This window comes from Oxyura jamaicensis, chromosome 1, assembly GCF_011077185.1.
Source record: "Oxyura jamaicensis isolate SHBP4307 breed ruddy duck chromosome 1, BPBGC_Ojam_1.0, whole genome shotgun sequence".
Taxonomy (NCBI): domain Eukaryota; kingdom Metazoa; phylum Chordata; class Aves; order Anseriformes; family Anatidae; genus Oxyura; species Oxyura jamaicensis.
In genome coordinates, this window is record NC_048893.1 from 147644477 (window position 1) to 147665122 (window position 20646).

The window sequence follows — 20646 nt, forward strand, 5'->3', positions numbered from 1 at the left end:
CAATATTGCATTTAAAGATAGGCAGCAGGAAAATCATGCCACACACAACATGATTAAATCATAAAATCTGCTAACAAAGGATACCATAATTGATCAAAAATTAGAAGATGAATGCTTAAAAGATGTATGTGTACAAGAATATACACACTGAAAGAAGTGAGGGTAGACACCATCAACCTTCTTGTTCAGGCCTCCAGTTCAAACACAAGTTCTTAACCAGGAAGAGTCTTTACTATCAAGGAAATTTAGTAATTTTTTTTCTTTTTTAACTATCTGAAGTGCTTTGGTAATTTAAATGAAACATAAATAAATACATTTGTCACTTCATCTTCCACTAACACAGCCATACTTAGAGTTACACGCAGTAACTAATTAAATAATACAGAATAACTCAACCATTAAACACACAAAACCAACTCAGTAAATTAAAAACTGTACAACTATAATGCCACTATAATGCCTCAGGGGATTTTTCTTTTGGAATAGCTGTTTTGAATGAAGCAGGCACACTTAAGTCTCAGGATTAGGAACCTTGAAATAACAGGGAATTTTGTGTTAATCAATTTAAGTGTAATCATTTTACAGGGTTTCTTCGTTTACCTCTACAGACATTACTAACAGCAAAACACAAAACTTCTCGTCCATAGTGCAGAAGAGGCTACAGAATGCAGAAAACAGAGTAGGGATGCTGCACACTTGCATACAGCTAGAACAGTTCAGAGGTTAACCAAAACTATTGCCTGAAAGGTACAGAAAGAAGCAATTCAATAGAACAAGCACCTTTTTTCATGGAACTCTGGTACCATTCTACACCCTTCCCTTAACTTCTACATTAACACGTGGAGAGACATCTCTTAGCACGGTTCTAATAGGCTTCACAAAACCTCTGTGGAAAAAGGTCATTAAGGAAGCACAACTTATGGGGACAGCATGAAAAAAGTAGAAGAGAGGAATTTATGAGGTTGTGCCACAAAGGTGGTGCATAATTCTGGGAGAGATCATCTAAATATACAACATGCAAAAGCAAAAGTCTGCTCTATTCTCTTACCTTACTGTCAAAAAGATCAGTCCATTTTGTTGTTTCCCAGAATGTTTCTGTCAAGGCTTCTGAGCAGCTCTCATGATCTTCATCTTTGCCTTCAGTATCACTGGAAGCAGCCCCATCTTGGGCCTGCAGATGAAGAAGCTGGTCAGCCAGTGCACTTCCTTTTCGACAAAGTGCGTCCACTAAAGTACTCTTCTGTTTTTCCATTTCACTAGGAAAAAAAAACAGCAAGAAAAAATATTAAGGACTTTTCACAGATACATCATTAAGAATAGAATCACTTTAAATGACTTTAACTGTTATCAGCAGTTAGCACACACAAAATGAATATAAACACACAGACCATTAAAAAAATAAAGCTATTTACCATCAATAAAAATAATTGGAAAAAAAAAATTAGAGATAATCTGCATTGCACAAGTTCAATTGTTCTCTCAAGTCTGAAACATCTTTGGTGTCTTAAGGCAAGGCTAACTTGGGATATGAAAACTGAGTAAGCCAGCATCTAGAAATACAGCTTTACAGTTCTTGGCATTATAAACGGAGTCAAATCCAGCACTAACATAAGCAGATACAATTCTGCTGACTTCAAAGGAATTGCATGCATTTAAAGCACCACTGCATTTGGTGTTCAATTTCAGAAGTTAGATTCAACCACATGATCTAATGGGTCAACCTCCCGAGAAATGTTTAGAATGAAATGTATTATGGCATAACTTCATTTTTGTATCAGCAACTCTAGAATTATATGCAAATATTCAGGAAAGTTAGAACAGATAGACCCATTTTACAACTGAAATCTGTATTTTATCTAAAATAACAAACAAATGTGCACCTCCTCCTTTAAGGGACTTATCTTCAAATCTGTTGCTCTTGTATTTGTGACTAAAACAACACCTCAATACGCACTACAAAATCCACCAGTTATTCTCCAGACTACAGTGTCATGTTCCAATTACTGTCTTCCTACGGATGTATACCGGTAATTCAGAAGAACATATCCAAAACTAAACTAAAAATTCCCCAAAATACTCATAAGCACAAGCGTGGTCACCATGCCTTTCACAAATGAAATCTTTGGCAAGTAGTTATTTCTAAAACTGCTGTCAATTTTGCCCTCTAATCCACAGCCGAAAGGTTGCAAGGTACTATGAAAAGGCAGCTAGCATTCCAAACACACACCTCCACAGCGAGGTCCTAGTATTCCCTCTTGATTTGAGATTTAACTTTATACAAACTTACTATCCAATTTTTTTGGTCTTATTTACATCCTGAAAGCACCTTTGTTTATTTAACATTTCAAAGCAAAAATTTGCAGGCTTCAGTGTTCCTGCATTCTTGAAATATAATAAAGAATGAAAACTTCTTGCAAGCAAACTTGAAACTACCTGTGCCTAAAAAAACCAAACTCAAGTCATTTAGTAATGTTATAGTCATTCAAATTCTTAACAGCAAAGACAAGGTACACAGATTAGAAAAATAGGATGCAAGAAAATTATTTACTGGGTAGGTACTTTTTTATAGTAGTTGCATCAGGTCTGGGATCAGTCTTCATGGCAAAATAAACTGCTAATGCTGTCTGATCAATATGAGAGATGACAGTATTTGCAGCTTCAACAATTTCATCCAGTCTTTTCATACGTTCCTAAATGAAGGATAAAAATGTATTTAGCAATATGAAATCATACTACTAGATTGATTTTACTACCACTAGGATAATTGCAAAGGCACACAGAAATAACATGAAGTGATTCAATATGAACTTTTCTACTTTTTTTTTTCCCAACTTTTCATGCAGAAACTCCTGATGAGAAGTCTGCATTATCAAGATTTCACACACATGTACAACATTTTACTGAAAATAGATTGTAAAATACGAGGTACTTATATGCAAGACGTAGTTTTTACAGGAAGAAAAAGCCCTTCCAGTACAAATTAATCCTCTTAATAAATAATGGTAGCAGTTATTCATTTCAGAAAGAAATGCAAAATCAGAATCAAATAAACAGAAAAAAAAATCTGACTAAAAACTACTGACATACAGATGAAGCTGTTTATCTTCCAGATGAACAGAAGATATATGTAGATTTTTGTTTAATAGTTCATGGTTCTCATGTTTGGCAACAGTGACATAGGATGGACTTAACAACTGTGCTGTTTCGAAGGGTTACTGTTCCCAGTTGTCTGGGCGATTCTTCTTCGGGAAATTACCAATTCAGTGAAGGAGCACAACGGGAAGTGTGCTTGTCTCAGGTACCACTGTTCAGATTAATACTGTTGTAGCCTGAAGCAGTAAAGAAGCTACTTTCTCATGTTTGTATGTTTTTCATATGTTGAACTGATAAGCAAACATACTTTACGAAGGCTTTCATTCTACTGCAGGGTTAAGGAATTCACGTTAGGGAGGTAGTTTATTATATTACTGCCAGTCTAATTAGAAATTTCTGCTTTATTATACTAAGTACAGCTACAGCAGTCACTTCAAGACCAAACACGTGGGAAGAAAGATTCAGTTGTTTAGGCAAAACAGATGCAGTGAGACAAACAAAGACTGGTAATGTTAAATAACCTTTTCAGAATCCAGCTGATGAAGTCTTGCAACATACAGAGGAAGATGATTAGGAAAGGCTTCTTTCAACTCATTGTACATGTCAGGGGTATCCAGCCTAGAAGAGAGAAGTACAGAGCATGAAAGTACAGATTCTGGAGTTTTTATCCTAGAATTAAATGTACAGTTTCTTTGTATAGCTGCTTCAAGGTTGTGTAGTAATGACAGCAGACATACTTGGTCATCCATTGTATTTTTAGATCTCGTAAAGCTTCAGCAAATTCTTCTTTTACATCTTTTTCTTTTTCCTGTTCTCTTTCTTTTTCTTTGCTGCCATTTTTACTCTTTGATGGTGATGGTATCAGATGATAATGAACTGTAAGGACATCCTGGAGGTGGAAAAAGAGGCACATACTGAGAAGGATATAGCATGCTTTCCGATGTGATAGAAAAGCTAAATCATAGCAAGGAACTACTCTGAGGTAAACATACAGTGAGTAAGGATTCCGAGAGCAAAGGTTTATGTCACTAAGAATTCAGAAACTGCTTTAACTTTAAAAAAACAATATGAGGATGTAAGTATCAGAACAGCACACTTGGTATAAGACAAATAAAGCTTAATACCGAACAAATTTGACATTTTTGTATTCAGATAATTTTACATAATATAAGTTAGGGAATTGGAAGTTTAATTTTTTGTTTTTAAAGAAAGCAAATAGTTTGGTTAAAAGGCAAAGGAGTCAGAGATTCTGTCCTACAAATGGGGTAATAAACAAACAAATTAAGGTCACTGTATTCTAAAAATACTGCAGTAACATAAACACGAACCATAGGATACACAAATTTATTCCTTCTGAGAGAGTATTTCTTCCCTGTTGTGCCTGCTGAATAGCTGGTGCATCCACAGTCAACTGTTTCCCAGTTTGATGCTACAGACTTTCTTTCCAGTTTCACCTGTCACTGTGCTCATACTAAGCAGACAACAGCAAGATTTTATTTTTGAAAACTCCACATGCTAGCAATGAAATATCACTATAGTTTGAGCTCATGCTACACTAGTTAATAAATATCACATGAAAATCAGCTACAGCTGTTAAAATGAAAATCCTAATTGAACTTAGACCATGCTCTGAAGCCCACTTCCTGAGATAGACTTAAGCACCACACTTCTTCAATTTTATCTGAATGACAGTCCAAACAGACCAGCAGCTTGCTAGGGTTTACTGAAAACTCCTGGTAAGACCAAGTGACAGTATTCCCCCCCCAAGACAATCCTTCCAATTACTTAATATGTAATTACAGCTAAAGCACAAAAGTAACATTTACATATTTTTTTTTTTTTTTAACCTAGTTTAGACGACTAGTACACATTAAAGGGTAGTTTTCACAGGAACTACCCTGCATACAAACAATTCAAGTATGATGTGCATGACCAGGCAATACACCTAAACATGACCTCAGCAGTACCTAGGCCAGTGCATGACAAAACATGTCATGAAGGCAAAAGCACGTAGCAGAGGGTACAAAAGTCAGGATCCATTGGTACAGGGGCTAAAGTGATTAGAAAGGTAGAAACAATGTACTTCATTAAAGCAAACATAGACATTTAAAAAGGTTTGGAAGTTAGTTCAGTCAGAAAATCTGAATCAGTAATTTACAGTGTCTTTTTTAAGATAGATCCTATGCTGAGATTAACGTTTTCCTAAGAAAGAAACCTGCCTTCCTAGAAATATTCTTCTAATATTTCAGGATTTCCTTCCTTAAAGTTCTCTTTGATGGCAGTTGGCAACATGTATCTAAATGGCCTGCCCATTCTCAAGCCTTGCCTATATGAAAACTCTGCAGCCCCTGAGTTACCTGAACATCCCAGACACTGTCCTTGCCTTTACAGAAAGGCTCATCAGAGCTTAAGGAGAAGGAAGGCAACTCTTCACATGAGCTCCAGACAGAACGGCAGTGAGCAAGCATATTATACTCTGGAAAGATTACTTGAAGGCAACTTTGGAAGTATGCATGATACATGCTTTGGTCATTGTGCTCCGTGCACAATTTGGTAAGTCTCAGAATTTCCTTTTAACTAGAACTAAAAACTGTATGCACAGAACATCTACAAGGTACTCCAGAGAGCCACACTAATAATTAACCATTAAATTTAAAGATTTAAATTTAGACTTCTGTCTGATGCTTTGACATATGGTACTTCATGTGCAAAAGCCCTAAAAATACTGCTGTTTGCATTTCAAAGCATTCCAGTGAGTAACTAAGCATAGCAAAAAACTCCCTGAAGAAACGCATCGGTGGTCTCATTTTCCTTTTAATGAATACCATGCATATGTCGTCTGCATACACACAGCTGAAAGTGTGTAAGGAATTTTTATCTACTTTAAGATGCAAGCAGTGTGCATAACATCACTTATTTTCACGGCGGTATTCTTGTTTAACTGAAAATTGATGAAGTTCCTTAAAGTCACCAGCCAGGTTGACACAAAATTTGATCAGATACATTCATTTCACTGTATTTTTGAAGGCCTCCTGGTTAGACAGGAATAACATCTAATGCTGAAAGAAGTCATCTAACATACTTCTTCTTACATTTGACTTCAGATATTAGGCTTCCACTGCCATTTATCTATAACTATACAGGAAAGGATGGCAAAGTAGGGAGAAAGTTGTACAAGCTCTGTCCCTTAGCCAGCAGTGCAAGGGAGGAGATTCTGCCCCTCTGCTCTGCACTCCTGAGACCCCACCTGGAGCACTGCATTTAGCTCTGGGGCCCCCAGCACAAGTAGGACATGGAAGTATAGCATGAGTCCAGAGGAGGGCCACAAAGATGATCAAAGGGCTGGAGCATCTCTCCTAGGAAGAGAGGCTGAGGGAACTGGGGTTGTTCAGCCTGGAGAAGAGAAGGATCCAGGGAGACCTTACAGCGGCTTTCCAGTGTTTAAAGAGGACCTAAAAAAAGCAGGGGAGAGGCTCTTTGTCAGGAAATGTAGTGATAGGTCAAGGAAGAATGGCTTTAAACTAAAAGGGTAGGTTTAGATTAGATATAAGGAAGAAATTTTTTCCTATGAGGATGGTGAGGCCCTGGCACAAGTTGCCCAGAGAAGCTGTGGATGCCCCATCCCTGGAAGTGCTTAGAGCCAGGCTGGATGGGGCTTTGGGCAACCTGGTCTGGTGGGAGGTGTCCCTGCCCACGGCAGGGGGAATGGAACTGGATGGCTTTAAAGGTCCCTTCTGACCCAAATAATTTTGTGATCCTATGATATTGTTGTTCAAAAGTTGCATTATGTAAGGTAACAAAAAATTGCTTCCTACAGACCAGAAAAAGTCAATTCTCTGTTTCCATTCTGACCACGTTCAGGACAAAAGCTGGAGACAAGGGAAGAATCAGATTGTAACTGCATGACAGAAGTTAGGCTGTGAAAGAAGTAAGGTACACAACCATTGCTTTTTCCCCACATGGCTGTTTACCACGTGCTGCTCTATTAGAAAACAAGCACACTTACAGTGGTAAATCAGCTTCCCATGCCAAGACGGGGGTTCTCTCTATTTCAGTGGGGACCAGTTCAAAGGAAAACATCTGCTTTCATGCAAAACAGAAGCACTTTCCAACTGCAAGAAATGCCCACCCTGGCTTTTTGGTGGTATCATACACTTAGGGGCAAGCTAACACACCCCACACCCCAAAATCAAAACCATTTCTGCAGAATAGTCACTGGTATCAGAACAGGACTACGCATAAATTAATGAGATTTGTCAATAAGCATTCCTAATCCTACAAGAGGGCCTGGATTTATCCCTGAAAAATAAAATAAAAATCTACATGTACCCTTTTGACTGGCCAGGCCACGTAAGAAATACAGAAACAGGTTTTTGAGCATGGAAAAATATCTGTGCTGCACATACACTTAGTAGTGACAGGGCAGGGAAACACTCAAAACTTGTCAACTCGGAAGCCCACAGACTTGTATTCTTGGAAAAAAAAAACCCTATTCATTCATAGAGCTCTCATGGATCAATGCACTGAAACACTGCATGCTGTTATGTATTCACTGCCCGTATGCTGATGCCTCCTGTAAATAATAGGTGGAAGCATCCAGAAAAGGAACAGTTTTTATTTTGACTTGGGTGGGTACGCTACTCAGATCTGAACATAAATCTCTGCTCTAAAAGCAAAAAAACAAACAATAAAACAGAACATGTAGCTTCCTGGATCTATTTAATGTCTGTTAAAGAAATTAAATTATAATTTGAGATTAACCACCTTTTTACAGATCTACTTAGTGAATTCTTTATATCCTATCCACTGGAAACCAGGCGTTCACATGGGTTTTTAAATCACCTTTCCAAAACTCATCTTCATAATTTTCAGATGCATATTAAAATAAAATTGCAGCAATGTACATCAATGCACGTTAAAATCCTTCTTGTAAAGCCTAATCGCATTCCCTCACAGCTGTTAACACCAATACCAGATTAAGTTAACAGGCTCAGTTTTCCAGCTCAAAGAAACATTTTTTAACAAGAAAAAATACAACAACAACAAAAAAACAACAAATTACTGCAATCAATTGTGGCATTCATGGTTCTCACACCTTATTTCTAACAAGAATCCTGAACTCCACAAGACAGTACCATGCAAACAAAAGAATGCAAATAGCTTCACAACTTCAGAAGAACAGAACAAGAAAAAACACCCTAACACTAGTTCTATAAAAGGTAGATTGTTAAAGTAGATCTTTATATAAAAAAAGACAAGCAGCGTTTTGTCTGCTGAGAAAACATTGTACTACCTAATGTAAAAGTATGAGAAAGAACAAAACTAAACACTGCTGTGTTAATCACTCCTCGCTCCACCTCCCTGAAATATATCTTACTCACATTTTCTTCCTGAATTCTACTACCTGCTACATCAGTGTACAAACCAACTTAAGCTACATTCCAATGCATCTAAATCTCGAACTGAGAGACTTTTCAGTCAACTCCAATCCTCTTAAGAAAAATTGCTTATTGGAATATTTTTTCCATGACTGTACCAAAGCCATTGTAAACAGCTGTTTTGGTATATTGTTCAGTATTCGGTTCTATGTAAAGTGTTAGGTTTGTGTTCAGTTCCCAACCTGCAGACACAACACAGCAGGCAGAAACACTTGCCACTGAAAATCTTGACTACAAATACTGAAGATTCCTGAGTATCTCACAGAAATAATCATTACAGACCACTAGTCATCACATGCACTTATTGCAGAACTATTCAGATGCTCACATGCCTCTCAGTTAGCCTTGTATTACAGTAGTGTTTTGCCATTCTACCAGTAGATGTATTTAAGGTGCTGAAGCAAATAACCCAGGACTAAGGAGGTAGATGAGGGAGAGAAATTATCAATCAATCCTGGTAGACAAATTCTTTAAGTCATATGCAAAAAGACTTAATTAAATCTTTTTCAAAAACTAACATTCAGTACCTTTTTAAATTTTCCTTGTCGCTTTGCTGCAGACTGCCCCTGGGAGTTAGAATAACATACTGTAAGAAAACATGCACACACCACACAGGATGGAGACACCTTTTCTGTACAATTATAGTTATACTTTCAACCTACATATTTTTAAATTGTTAAGTCAAATCTATGACCAAACACGCTCTTAAAGCATGCTCTTTCTTTTTAAAATTAATGAAACAATGCATTGTTTTGTATAGTCTGTTATTCCTGTAAGACAAGCAAGTGTTGTTAACCACTTAGCTTAAATGAATGAAGTTACAGAAATTCACTTCTAAAGTACAGGTTTCAGATTTTGACTGTTTAGTGGCATTGTTCTCTATTTCTTAATAAATATACATAAATTAGGTGTATTTTCCCTCAAATTGCATCCTACTTGCTGAACTAAAGAGAACATTGCTATCTATTCCTTTCTTTTTGCCTGCTGGCACACTATAGATTTACTAAAGGCAGTGGAAAGAATCTGATGTTAACTGGTATCATCCTTTTTTCCAGAGAAATATGGTCATAACAGTAAAGCCTTGGAGTATGACACACGACAGGCCTCAGCTAGAATTTCTCTCAATGTAAGCTGTTTCATATTCTTCATCAAGAAATTAAATTTGATAGGCAACACCTACTACTTCCTACTTTCCATCCCAGGAAACACTGTATAAAAACACTTTATCTAGTTTTAAAATAAGATAGAAAACAATTACAACCAATAGTTCAAGGAAGCACAGAATTCAAGTTAGGTAAATTATACTACACTACTATAATGGATTTAACGTGGATTTCATAAAAGTATACTTCCAACTTTGCAGGAATCACAAGAAATCTAAACCTAATTTTAAAGCACTACACTATATTTTTAACCCCTCATTCATTCATACTTAGCAGACATTATCTAACTTGCAGTTATACCTAAGATTAATACATGCAATTCTCCCCAAAAGTTCTACCTGCAACCAAATCAGACTGAATAACTAAACTTGTCTACTCAACAAGATCTAACAGCATGCGCCCACCTCCAAATAGTGAAATATGGACACAGATGGATTACTTCTAAATACCAGCTAATCACCAGCATTGATTCAAGTTTATTCTCAGTTTTGCCAACTATTTGAAAGCATCTGAAGAGCTGAGGGAATTTTAGATACCTTAGCACTAGATACACAAGTGACCTGGTTATTATAAGCATTGTTGCACTATGGATTCATTCAAGTTAACAGTTTTTTTTTTTTTACAGGACGCTGCATTATGAGCAAAAAAAGAACGATTGCTTTTTTCCACTGTGACATACAGAGATTTTATGTCATTATGTTGGAGCATACAGTCACATTAGTGGTTGACAACATCAGTGTGCAGCAGGTAAGAAAATCTGCCTAAGCATTTGAGTCAGCAAAATGCCTCCTCATTTCTAAAAGTAACATGTAGGTGTTAAGGAAGCACTTATATTTTTGCTGAAAACTGTATGCATGCAAGGGAGAGTATAGCTGTTCATTAGAGAACCAACATGCACAAAACACATGTACATTTTTCATTGAAAAATGCTACTAATTAGGCAACTGAACAAAACCACTCTCAAAGACTGCTACATCAAAAAAAAAAACAGTTGCTTCTAGAAATATAGGGATTCAGAGCCAAGGAGTCAGAATTTAAAAATCAGAAGGTGCAATTAACTTGAAATTGTAAGGTGAACACAAAACTAAGAAGTTATTCTGACTTTATAACGAACCAACTGCTTCTAAAATGTGTTATGTCACTAAACTATTGTGCTTTCAAGAACTTAAACCATAAAATACAGTGCTTCCTTGGCATGCCATTTACCCACTTCCGAAGTTTCATAAAGAGGCCATCATCCATTTAAAATACTCACAGCTTTCTTTCCAAGTTCTGTTTTAGACAATGTAAGAGCTCCTGCAAGATAACATCCTGGTCCTGCTCCTTTTGGTATTCTGTTCAAAGAAAGAAAACTCAGTGTTAAAACCAGGCCCATTAACGTTCCATTGGGGTTACAATAAAGAATCCAGACAGTCAAAGAGCAAGACAAGAGCCTAGACCGAGCCTAGACAGGCTGACACAGCGTAATTTTAGTTAGGTATAGAGGCAATTGGTTAGATGTAGACAAGAAAACATGACCTCAGTTAACTTACTTGTCATCAGGCAGAGACGTAACAAAGAATGGCTGACTGTGTTTTGGTGGTAATGTCAAACTGTTGGATTTCTTCTTCCCTAAGAGAGCAAGGCTATGGTTTTCATAAATATCTAAGCTCAAGGTACTAGACAACCTGTGAGAAACAATAAATGGAAGGTCTTTGATGCGATCCAGTTCATTGTTCTGTTCATGACGAATTTGTAACCGAATAGTGTAATCTCCTTTTTCCAGTTTCACAGAATACTGAAAGAAAGAAGATATTGTAAATGTCAAGATTAAATATTTCACCATGCACACAGAAACCCTGAAATAAAACTGTCATGTTTATCTTGATCCAAATAGCTCTAACCATTTAAAATATGCTAGATAGCTTAGTTTTGGAACCTCCTGTAAATGGAGCGCTATCAAGACAAGAGCAGCTGAAGCATTTTGGATCTACTAAAAAAAATAATAGCTTGCAGACCACAAAATAGGATGATATCATTTGTTCCTACTATAATACTGCATTACCTGCTCAAATAGAAATCAGACAACTTGCTACATTATCAAACTTTCAACTCAAAACCTCTTGCAGATTTGCCTTGATACATTTTCAAGTTAACTATGCAACTTAGGGTGTTGTGTGGTTGACACCACAGTGTATTTCCTACCATCTCTAATATTACAGGGCTTTGAGCAATCTGATATAGTGGGAGGTGTCCCTGCTCATGGCAGGAAGGCTGGAACTAATTGATCTTTAAGTTCCCTATTAACCCAAACCATTCTATATGATTCTATACCAGTTTCACACTGAGGGATCCAACATTCCTATGATGGTCTAAGGCTGCAGTTTGAAGAGCTAGCAGGCTCTTTGACCTGATTCTACAAGAGCTTTTCATACATGCAGTTAAGAATAGGCAGTTAACATCATCTCTATTTACAAAACAAGAAGTCCACAGATTCTTAGTTATGAAAATGTTCTTTAACTTCTACTAATTTAAAAAGTCACCTTGTGGGTATTTTTAGTGCTAGCATGCTAAACTTCCTTTAAGATGTTTCTGCTGCTGATGCTATAATACAAAAGGCATCCCTGAGAAGGATGGTTGTTCAAGACTAGCCTTCTCCCGGAATCTCCTTCTTCTAGGTTAGAATCAAGCTTCCTGTTGATATTACTTCCCGGATTAGTAAATCTTTAATTACTTCAGAATTCTTCTGTGATGCAGAACACCAGACAGGCACAGTGTGGTAGTCCACCAGGTACAGGTAACAGACTACTTTTTTTTTAAAAAAAAATTTACAGCACTTTAAAAATATGGGGTAATGGATATTAACTTAAATAAAGCAATTCCTGAACTTTGTAAGATTCAGACGTCATGCTTTAAAATCAATCTATTGTATGCTTCCAGTATGACTAATCCTTCCTTTGAAAAGGCCTTTGAAAGACAGCAACCGAATTAACTGAGCTTCAGCATTTAGAAGGCTGCTTAGAAGACAAACTGAGGAATATGGAAGAATACTCGTAGTGTTCTATTTCATGGCAACAACCCTGTCAATTATTTTTTTTTCATACAAATATATCACCACTGAAAGGTACAATGACTTTACTTGTTCATCTCTCTTCACAAGAGCACGTTATGACTACATATCGAACTGTTAGGAGCTAACAGCTTGAAAGGTAGAAAAAAATTAAGCTTTCACAGCGTGCAGAAAACAAAAGGTAAAATAAATATGTAACTCTGTTACCTGGTGCGGATAGGCATCTCCTGAACCCATCTGTCTTTTGTTCTGGTCAAAAATAATCCACAGCTGACTGTCAAATTCAGATTCATACAACAATTCACAAAGAAGTGGACAGCTTGGAGTCACTTCTCCACTCTTTGGCTATGAAAAGAAAGTTAAAAATACTTCATCCACTATTGAATAAAACAAGTATAATTATTACACACATTCAAGAAGAGAGCTGACCTGAAGCCACTTCAAGACACATTAGCTTCTAAAGGCAACCAAGTTAAAGTTACTAATGTAGGGAGTCTAGAGCTCAAATCTCGACTTCATTTCTGACAGAAAGGTAAAGTTAAAACCTGCTTTTGGAAAGCATGCTATGTGTTTACTAACAACTTGAAAAAAACAACAAGCATAAACTTTACCTGATGGAAGTTATAGGTCAAGATCATCTCATACAGTTGACGGTTATTTGGTAAAATATCTCTGGATCCTAAAGGTTTTATTTTTGCACTCACTGGTCTGCAGTTAAGATAAAATTAAAAAAAAACAGAAGGCACTATTAAGAAACATATCTGTTGTCAAAATCTGTATTGCTTAAGCAGAAATAGATTCTGAAGTACATCTATTAGTACATAGCACAGCATATGTGATAACAGTATTTTAAGAAATGTTAACTACCTAAGCACTATAAATTCTACAGTTAAAATGAATGTCGGTTCAAAAAGATGACTTAGAAACATTATGGACACTGCCAAAAAAAGAAATAAACAGAAGTCAGCAAACACATCTAAGCTCAAAATTAAAAGCCTTACAAAACAAATAGGAAAACAGAGACTTTAGGATTAAGACAAAAAAACAGGTTGCTATACAACTCTTGTATCTGTGTTGCAATCAGCACATCTATCCACAGATTGAAAGATCAATGCCATAGTAATTAGAAGACAGAGTAAGTGGTTGATAATTGTTTGCTACAGATATTTATGTCGAAAGAGAATTTATACAAGAAATCAGAGTAATACCACAAAGGAAAAATGTTAACGCATATTGCCTACATAGAAACTCCGAAACAGTTGGGACAAGCTATTGTTCAGAGAAGCACAAACATCTCAGATCATGAGCATCGAAGAACATCAGCAAAAAAACAACAAAATAAGAAAACCACTGGTTTGGAAATAAAGGAACTGGAGAATTAAGGTGGCCTATACAACATATAAGACTACATTTCATATATACAATTCTGACAACCTTTAATGATATTAACAAAATTTCTCTAAGATACTACCTGCTCTTTGAGTGTAACCCTGCCTCCAAACACTTGAAATTCAGACACCTAATTAGCAGCTGTTCAGTACTCCCCAACCCCCCTACTTTAAAAGACACACTCAAAAGTGTGTCTTAAACTGTATGGCATTTCTTTCTGTTACTGTTAATTTGTGACTATTTTAGCCACATTCTGATAGCTTTCCCACCTTCCCCAGAAACTGTACCTGAGAGTTTGAACCCAGCTTTTCAGATTTATGCATGGAGCAATATCTTCATACTTCAGCATGGACTGAACATCAAATCGTACGATGCCTTCTGAAGCGTGCTAAAGAAAAAATACATAATTATGCTTTTATGCATCTGTAACATCAGATGTGGACCATTCAATATATCATTTGAAAACATAATGCAAGTTTTATTTATCTACATTAGAAGTAATACAGTGTGAGTCTGAAAGTGTCACAACCATATCTCTATTTTACAAAAACAGATTCACTAGGACATAAAAAAAAACAACAAAAACCAAACACATTATCAATAGGACCAAAAGTCTGTTATAGTCTTGGGAAAAAAAAATAATAAAAAAATCGATTACCCACTTTTCAGGTGGTCTGATACTGCTGGCATAGGAGGAGCTTGAACCTGCTTTAGTAAAAAGGCTGTCATGTACGACACCAACACCGCCTCTTCTTCCTGCTCTACTAACTCAAGACCTGGTACATTAGCACAATACAACCTTTTTACCCCCCCCCAAGTTACTCAGCTCTTAGAACATGAATACATTCAACCTCCCATGTGGTACAGATATAATTTGCTCTGACCCTTATCTAAAAAAAAAAAAAAAAAAGGAAGGTACAAGGAGAATATGTATGGTGCTCTTTCCAGCAGGTAGTACATCTCAGCTCTCAAAAAGCACCCCTCTCTTAAGGGAGGCAAAGTCAAGCAAAGAAACGCTGCACCAGACAGCAAACAACACAGCAGCAAGACAAAGTACTGTAAATAACACAATACTGATGTTTTTAGTAGCTTTCCTGTCCTTTGGTATCACAGAACCTTGGAGTCATGATACTGCCCATCCACTGTACCTTTTAACTGCCCTAAACAACAAATCTCAAACCACTTGGCACATCTCAATACAACACCAATCAGAGTGGAAAATAACTTTTAATGACATTTTATTCTGAAAATATTATTCAGAGTATTGTGCTTTAGCAGTGGTGGTCTATACAATCAAATTCAAGAACTGTGATCCCAGCAAAGTTTCTTCACACAAACATTTGCAATAGTTGCAAGGAGAACATTTTAGTATGCCCTTTCTGCTGGTGTTTTTTTTTTTTTTTCTTCTAATTTTCTCCCCAGTGATTTATAATGAAAAAGCATAAAAATTCCTAACTAATGGTAACCGGCATTTGCGTGGGACTAAGCTCCTATTTACCTAATTTTAAGAGAAAACACAAAAATCTCATGTATAGCCATGCTTTTCGTCTAGTTATACGGAGGCAAGAATGAAAAAAAGCTATTTTTTTTTTTAAATCTGTCAGAGGACTTCAGAATAATTTTAAATAAACACTCTGGAAAACTTACCATGTTTAGCTGAGGAGTAGCACAAAGTATACCATGAAAAGAAATTGTGTAATTAATGCTAACATCGCTAAGGCTTGCCCACCACCGAGCAACACAAAATTCAATGGTTTTTCCAGCCTGTGTAACAGAAATGCAAGGTTAGACACAAAGTCTCTTCTCTTTCATTTCACCCCAGCCTCCCTCTGCACAAACAACAACAAATTGAATATGACTCAAAGATGACCCCATCATGCCCAATTTACACCAATTATGGTTTGTATGGTAGCAAACCAGACATTACACTTGATCCATAAAATACAAGACAATTCTAACAAAAGAGTATGTCCAATTACCCCCATTGAAATTAAATGTACTAGGGGTATACACTACAGAGGAAGGTACACAGCTTTTGTGTCACATCTTCCTCTACTACCCCTCAAATTAGGCAGACAAGTTAGTTTACAGATTACATCAATGCATACCAGAAAAAGAGGTAGCCCTCTCTACCTCAAGAAGATGTGAAGCTTGGGAGATTTTTTGTTGGCAGTGTTTCTTTGATTGTTTTAAACATAATAAATTAATTTGTAGTCAGTCAGTGGGATTACCAAAGCTTAGTGTCCCCCTCTTGACTTTTTCACATAGAGTGCAGGACTGAACAGAAATCATGACCTCCCAGGCTTTAGAGCTACACCTCTAAATTAAGCAGCGCAGGGACGGCAAACTCGAGCAGTGAACCTGATCATCCACATACCTGAACAGCCTGTTTTTGTTTTAGACTCTTGGACTAGCATTATCCAAGATAAGTCTACTATATCTAAGCAATAAGAATGTTAGCTAATCAGTATTACTTGACCTCAACATCGAGGCGATTTCTCAGGTTATCACCTTAAGCACTACAGTTCAGCATATGCCGAACGCTCTCTCTTCAACAAGTTACAGGCCATGCTTGAAAGGGAAAAGCTAGTCTGTATAAACAAGCACTAAAACTGAAAAGAGAACGAATGGCCACACTGGATAATTAAAAAACACTAGGGAGCTGTTAGAGACCTTTTCAAATGAAAAAACTGGTACATTCACTACTGTAAGAAATGTGTGACTTGGGCTTTTTTTCTTAATCAGCATCAAACAAACAACAACCCACAACACTCTCCTCCTCCCAGCCCACCAATATAACTTACTAAGACAGGAAATGCTTCAGTCACTGATCCTTTTTCAGGTAAGGATGAAAATTTATAGAACTCATGACTTCTATATGCTTTTTGTTTCACTAGCTGAACAGCATGAAGCACAAACTTTGCAGTCACATCAGATGAACATGAACATACTGTCACTTCTAGATGAAAAAGAAAAAAAAGTTTTGCTTCAACATCCAGGAATTTTAGATGGGAAATGGAGATTAAGCAGAAAAGTACCAAAGGACTATATTCACAAGATATTAACAGTTTTAGAAGTTATGCAGTACCAAAGTATGTACCTCATAACATACAAAGTATTCATATGTGAATTATGTTAATCTACCAGTTATTTACTAAGACCCCTTCAGATTCAGGAAAACTAAGTTCAGAGAGATCAGTTAAAAGAAACGTGACTCAATTATATGGTATAAACTAAACATGTAGTACAAGTTATAAAACTGTACAGCACAGACTGCTGCTGAATTTTAATAAATTTTATCAGTAAACTTCACTCCAAAAGAAAGATTCTTTTTTCTCCTTGCAGAATAATGAGCTCCTTGCCCATCACCTTATGTTAAGGCACCTTTCAATGCTATGGCTATGAATGCTAGAAACTAGGCACACATCAGACAGTAATACTTCTCCATAAGCATGGGATATCCCTTCAGTAATGGGCCGTCATTTCAGATTGCATTTGCTAGTTTCTAAAAGATGAAGATGGTATTCCACTATCACAGACACCATGAGATAACCCTCCCCCAAAAAATCACTCCTGTAAGAGCTTAGAATCAAATAAATGTTTTACATATTCATGGACAAAATGCCTAAGTTCTTACTCAGGCAGAAATTGGAATGATTTCAGAACAACTTTGTCAACTGTGACAGATGTGATTTCTTATTTAATCAATACGCTCATTTTCCTTACCAGCCCATGTAGCTCCCTGGGGAACATCAATGAAGTGCCTTCGGATTTGACCAGGTTTAAAATGAACATCTGTATACGCAAGGTCATAGCTTGATGATTCATCTACTCTGTACATCAAAAAGAAAACAGCAGTAACCAAACAAGCTGTGAAGCATTTCATTTTTCTAAGAAGGTATTTTTAAATAAGAACTCTCAAAGCAGACTACAATTGAGGATATTCAGTTCCCAGCTCCATACATTTTGATCTGCAGATTTGCTTCTACCTAACCACACTATTTGCTAAGCCAGAAATATCCCCCTCCCAACCCCCCAAAAAATTTTTTTTTTTTTTTAAAGCAAAACAGATTTATAAAGGCAGGAAAAACTGAACCTGTGGTCAACGTTAGGTGAGGCTCCTTTTGAGGCTATCATTGATACTCACAGAATCATACAATAGCCCGAGTAGGTAAGGGACCCACAAGGATCATTGAGTCCAACTCCTGGGTCCCCAACAGTACCACCCAAAAATCACACCATGTGTGAGGAGGATTGTCCTGTGAGAGGATTGTCCAAATGTTTCTTGAACTCTGACAGGCTTGGTGCTGTGACCACTGCCCTGGGGAGCCTGTCCCCGTGCCCAGCCACCCTCTGGGTGCAGAACCTTTCCCTAAACCCCAGCCTGACCCTCCCCTGTCCCAGCTCCATGCCATTCCCTTGGGTCCTGTTGCTGTCCCCAGAGAGCAGAGCTCAGCACCTGCCCCTCCGCTCCCCTTGAGAGGGAGCTGCAGGCTGCCAAGAGGCCTCCCCTCAGCCTGCTCTGGGCTGAACAAACCAAGGGACCTCAGCTGCTCCCTACGTGTCTTGTCCTATGGACCCTTCACCATCTTTGCAGCCCTCCTTAGGATGCTAATGGTTTCATGTCTTTCTTACATTGTGGCACCCAAAACTTCACACAGTAGTTGGGGGCAAGGCCACACCAGCACAGAGTAGTGTATATTACTACACTCTACAGAGTATAGAGTATTACTCATTTTAATAACTTATTAAATAGAATACTGCCCACTCACAGCTTCACAGAGACATGTTAGCAAGCTAGCGAGGTCTCAGTGTTTTTAAATTTCTCCTCAGATAAATTTATATTTGTTTTTCCAGCTTCTAACTATTTGTTCAGTGTCCAAAATGTAGTAATTGCCCCTACTCTTTCTCTTAAGCATACAAAAACCCTAAATTTTCAGTATTAAGATTATGATGGAAGTTCATCCCAATTTCCACCTGACAAATAACATCCACTGCCTTTACAGACTCTAGTCCACCGGCCAGAAGTGAAAAAACAATCTCCGGCTGACGAACACCTAAGAATATACTCTGGAAAAAGTCAGAAATCTTTATTCTGATGGACCAGAAAACTGCTGCTATTGTGACCAAGAACATGCTGCCTTCTGGTTGCCAAGACCAACACAAAAAGCGAACGCTGCCGCTGTCCAAGCCTGTTGCAAGAAACTTTCCAGAGTTCTGCTCCCTTCCCTATCAGTGTTAGTAGTAAGTTCAAGAACTCCTAGAGGAAGAAGGTGAAATAAATGACAAAAGTAAACCGGGTACACAAAACTTAAAAAAAAAGGCAAGTAAAGCTTGAATTTACTGACCTTGTCGGTATGACAACTGTTATTGGAACTCTGAACAGAGGACCTGCATTAGGCATTGCTATATCATATCCACACACCTGACAAAATAAAATGCAGCCAACTTAAAATCAAAACGAAATTACAGAAGACAACATTGAACTACTTGACTTAGTTGCAGGGTGTTTTGAATTGTCAAAGATTAAAATATACCTAGAGAACAAATTAATATTTTTTTTTATTTCCATGTATATACTTTTACTTTTCAAACAGAGATACTTAAAATATTCATATCTGCTGCACGAAGTTGTATAGAGTAACTGCTGCTGAACCCTGGATTCAGCCTGTATAATACGGAGTGTGGCAGCATTTTCTGTTCTGTAAAGCATAAAGCTTTAATTTCCTTAAAATTACTTCTAAAAAAAGTTGATAGAGGCAATGTGAAAATGGAAGGGCATACGGTCTTGGAGAGAATACCAGTACTTCAATACCTCTGTATAATGCACTCCTTCTCTCAGGCCACGTGGATCCACACGGATGTTAATGTGTCGACACTGGTTCATAAGCTCTAAATGAGTAGGGCACTGGACCCATGGTGCATTTGAAGTTAAAGCTAAATGAAGCTGGAGAGATATTCTTTCAGTGTTATCTGCCAAGAAACAAATTAAAAATAATTCATTAATAAGTTATGTACTCATATTCTACTGTAACAATATTTACCATTAAAATGTACCCATTTTGAACAAATTCCTTAGTGCCCTGAAGTTAGATTCTCCAAAAAAAGAACAGTGATGATCATCTCTTAACAAAAAGAGTCAAACCCCAAAGCGTCAGTAAGCTAATAAGCAATGCTTCCGTTGCCTGCAACATAGCAGGTATAAGTATTCTTATATAGATGCAAAGTCTTGCCTAATGCACAGAAATAAAATGAAAACCAACTACATTCATTCTGAAGGTTACACTAATTACCAAATTACATTACAGAGCCATCTGAGTGAGGGTTTACGCTTATTAAAAGAGTTAGTATCATAATCTAGACTGACTTCGCAAACAGTCAATTTAGATGATTTTGTTAATCAGCTTCTGTGTCAAAACAACCATGGGTTAAAGCATAGCTTCTCTAAAAACACGTAGCCCTGGAGTTTAAATGTTTCACTAAATAAAAGTCAGCTTTATCCTGCTCTGAAGAC

The 20646-nt window shown here is 37.1% G+C and overlaps 1 protein-coding gene across 3 annotated transcripts in view; it reads right to left on the bottom strand.

Moving 5' to 3' along the window:
• TPP2 (tripeptidyl peptidase 2) overlaps positions 1–20646 on the bottom strand; it is a 46450-nt gene that overhangs the window by 8449 nt on the left and 17355 nt on the right. For 2 of the 3 annotated variants that reach the window (XR_004748402.1, XM_035318433.1), the window contains exons 14-28: positions 19948–20105; positions 19481–19557; positions 17859–17965; positions 16937–17091; positions 15780–15896; positions 14420–14520; positions 13355–13451; positions 12951–13088; positions 11227–11471; positions 10950–11028; positions 9059–9097; positions 3831–3982; positions 3615–3711; positions 2560–2690; positions 1049–1256 (exon numbers count right to left, since the gene is read on the bottom strand). Coding sequence is in view for 2 of the 3 variants with exons in the window: in XM_035318433.1 (XP_035174324.1) it covers positions 1049–1256; positions 2560–2690; positions 3615–3711; positions 3831–3982; positions 9059–9097; positions 10950–11028; positions 11227–11471; positions 12951–13088; positions 13355–13451; positions 14420–14520; positions 15780–15896; positions 16937–17091; positions 17859–17965; positions 19481–19557; positions 19948–20105 (1901 nt within the window). In the remaining variant the exon portion in view is untranslated. The remainder of the gene's footprint in view (positions 1–1048; positions 1257–2559; positions 2691–3614; positions 3712–3830; positions 3983–9058; positions 9098–10949; positions 11029–11226; positions 11472–12950; positions 13089–13354; positions 13452–14419; positions 14521–15779; positions 15897–16936; positions 17092–17858; positions 17966–19480; positions 19558–19947; positions 20106–20646) is intronic. The other variant, XM_035318443.1, reaches the window with a different exon arrangement.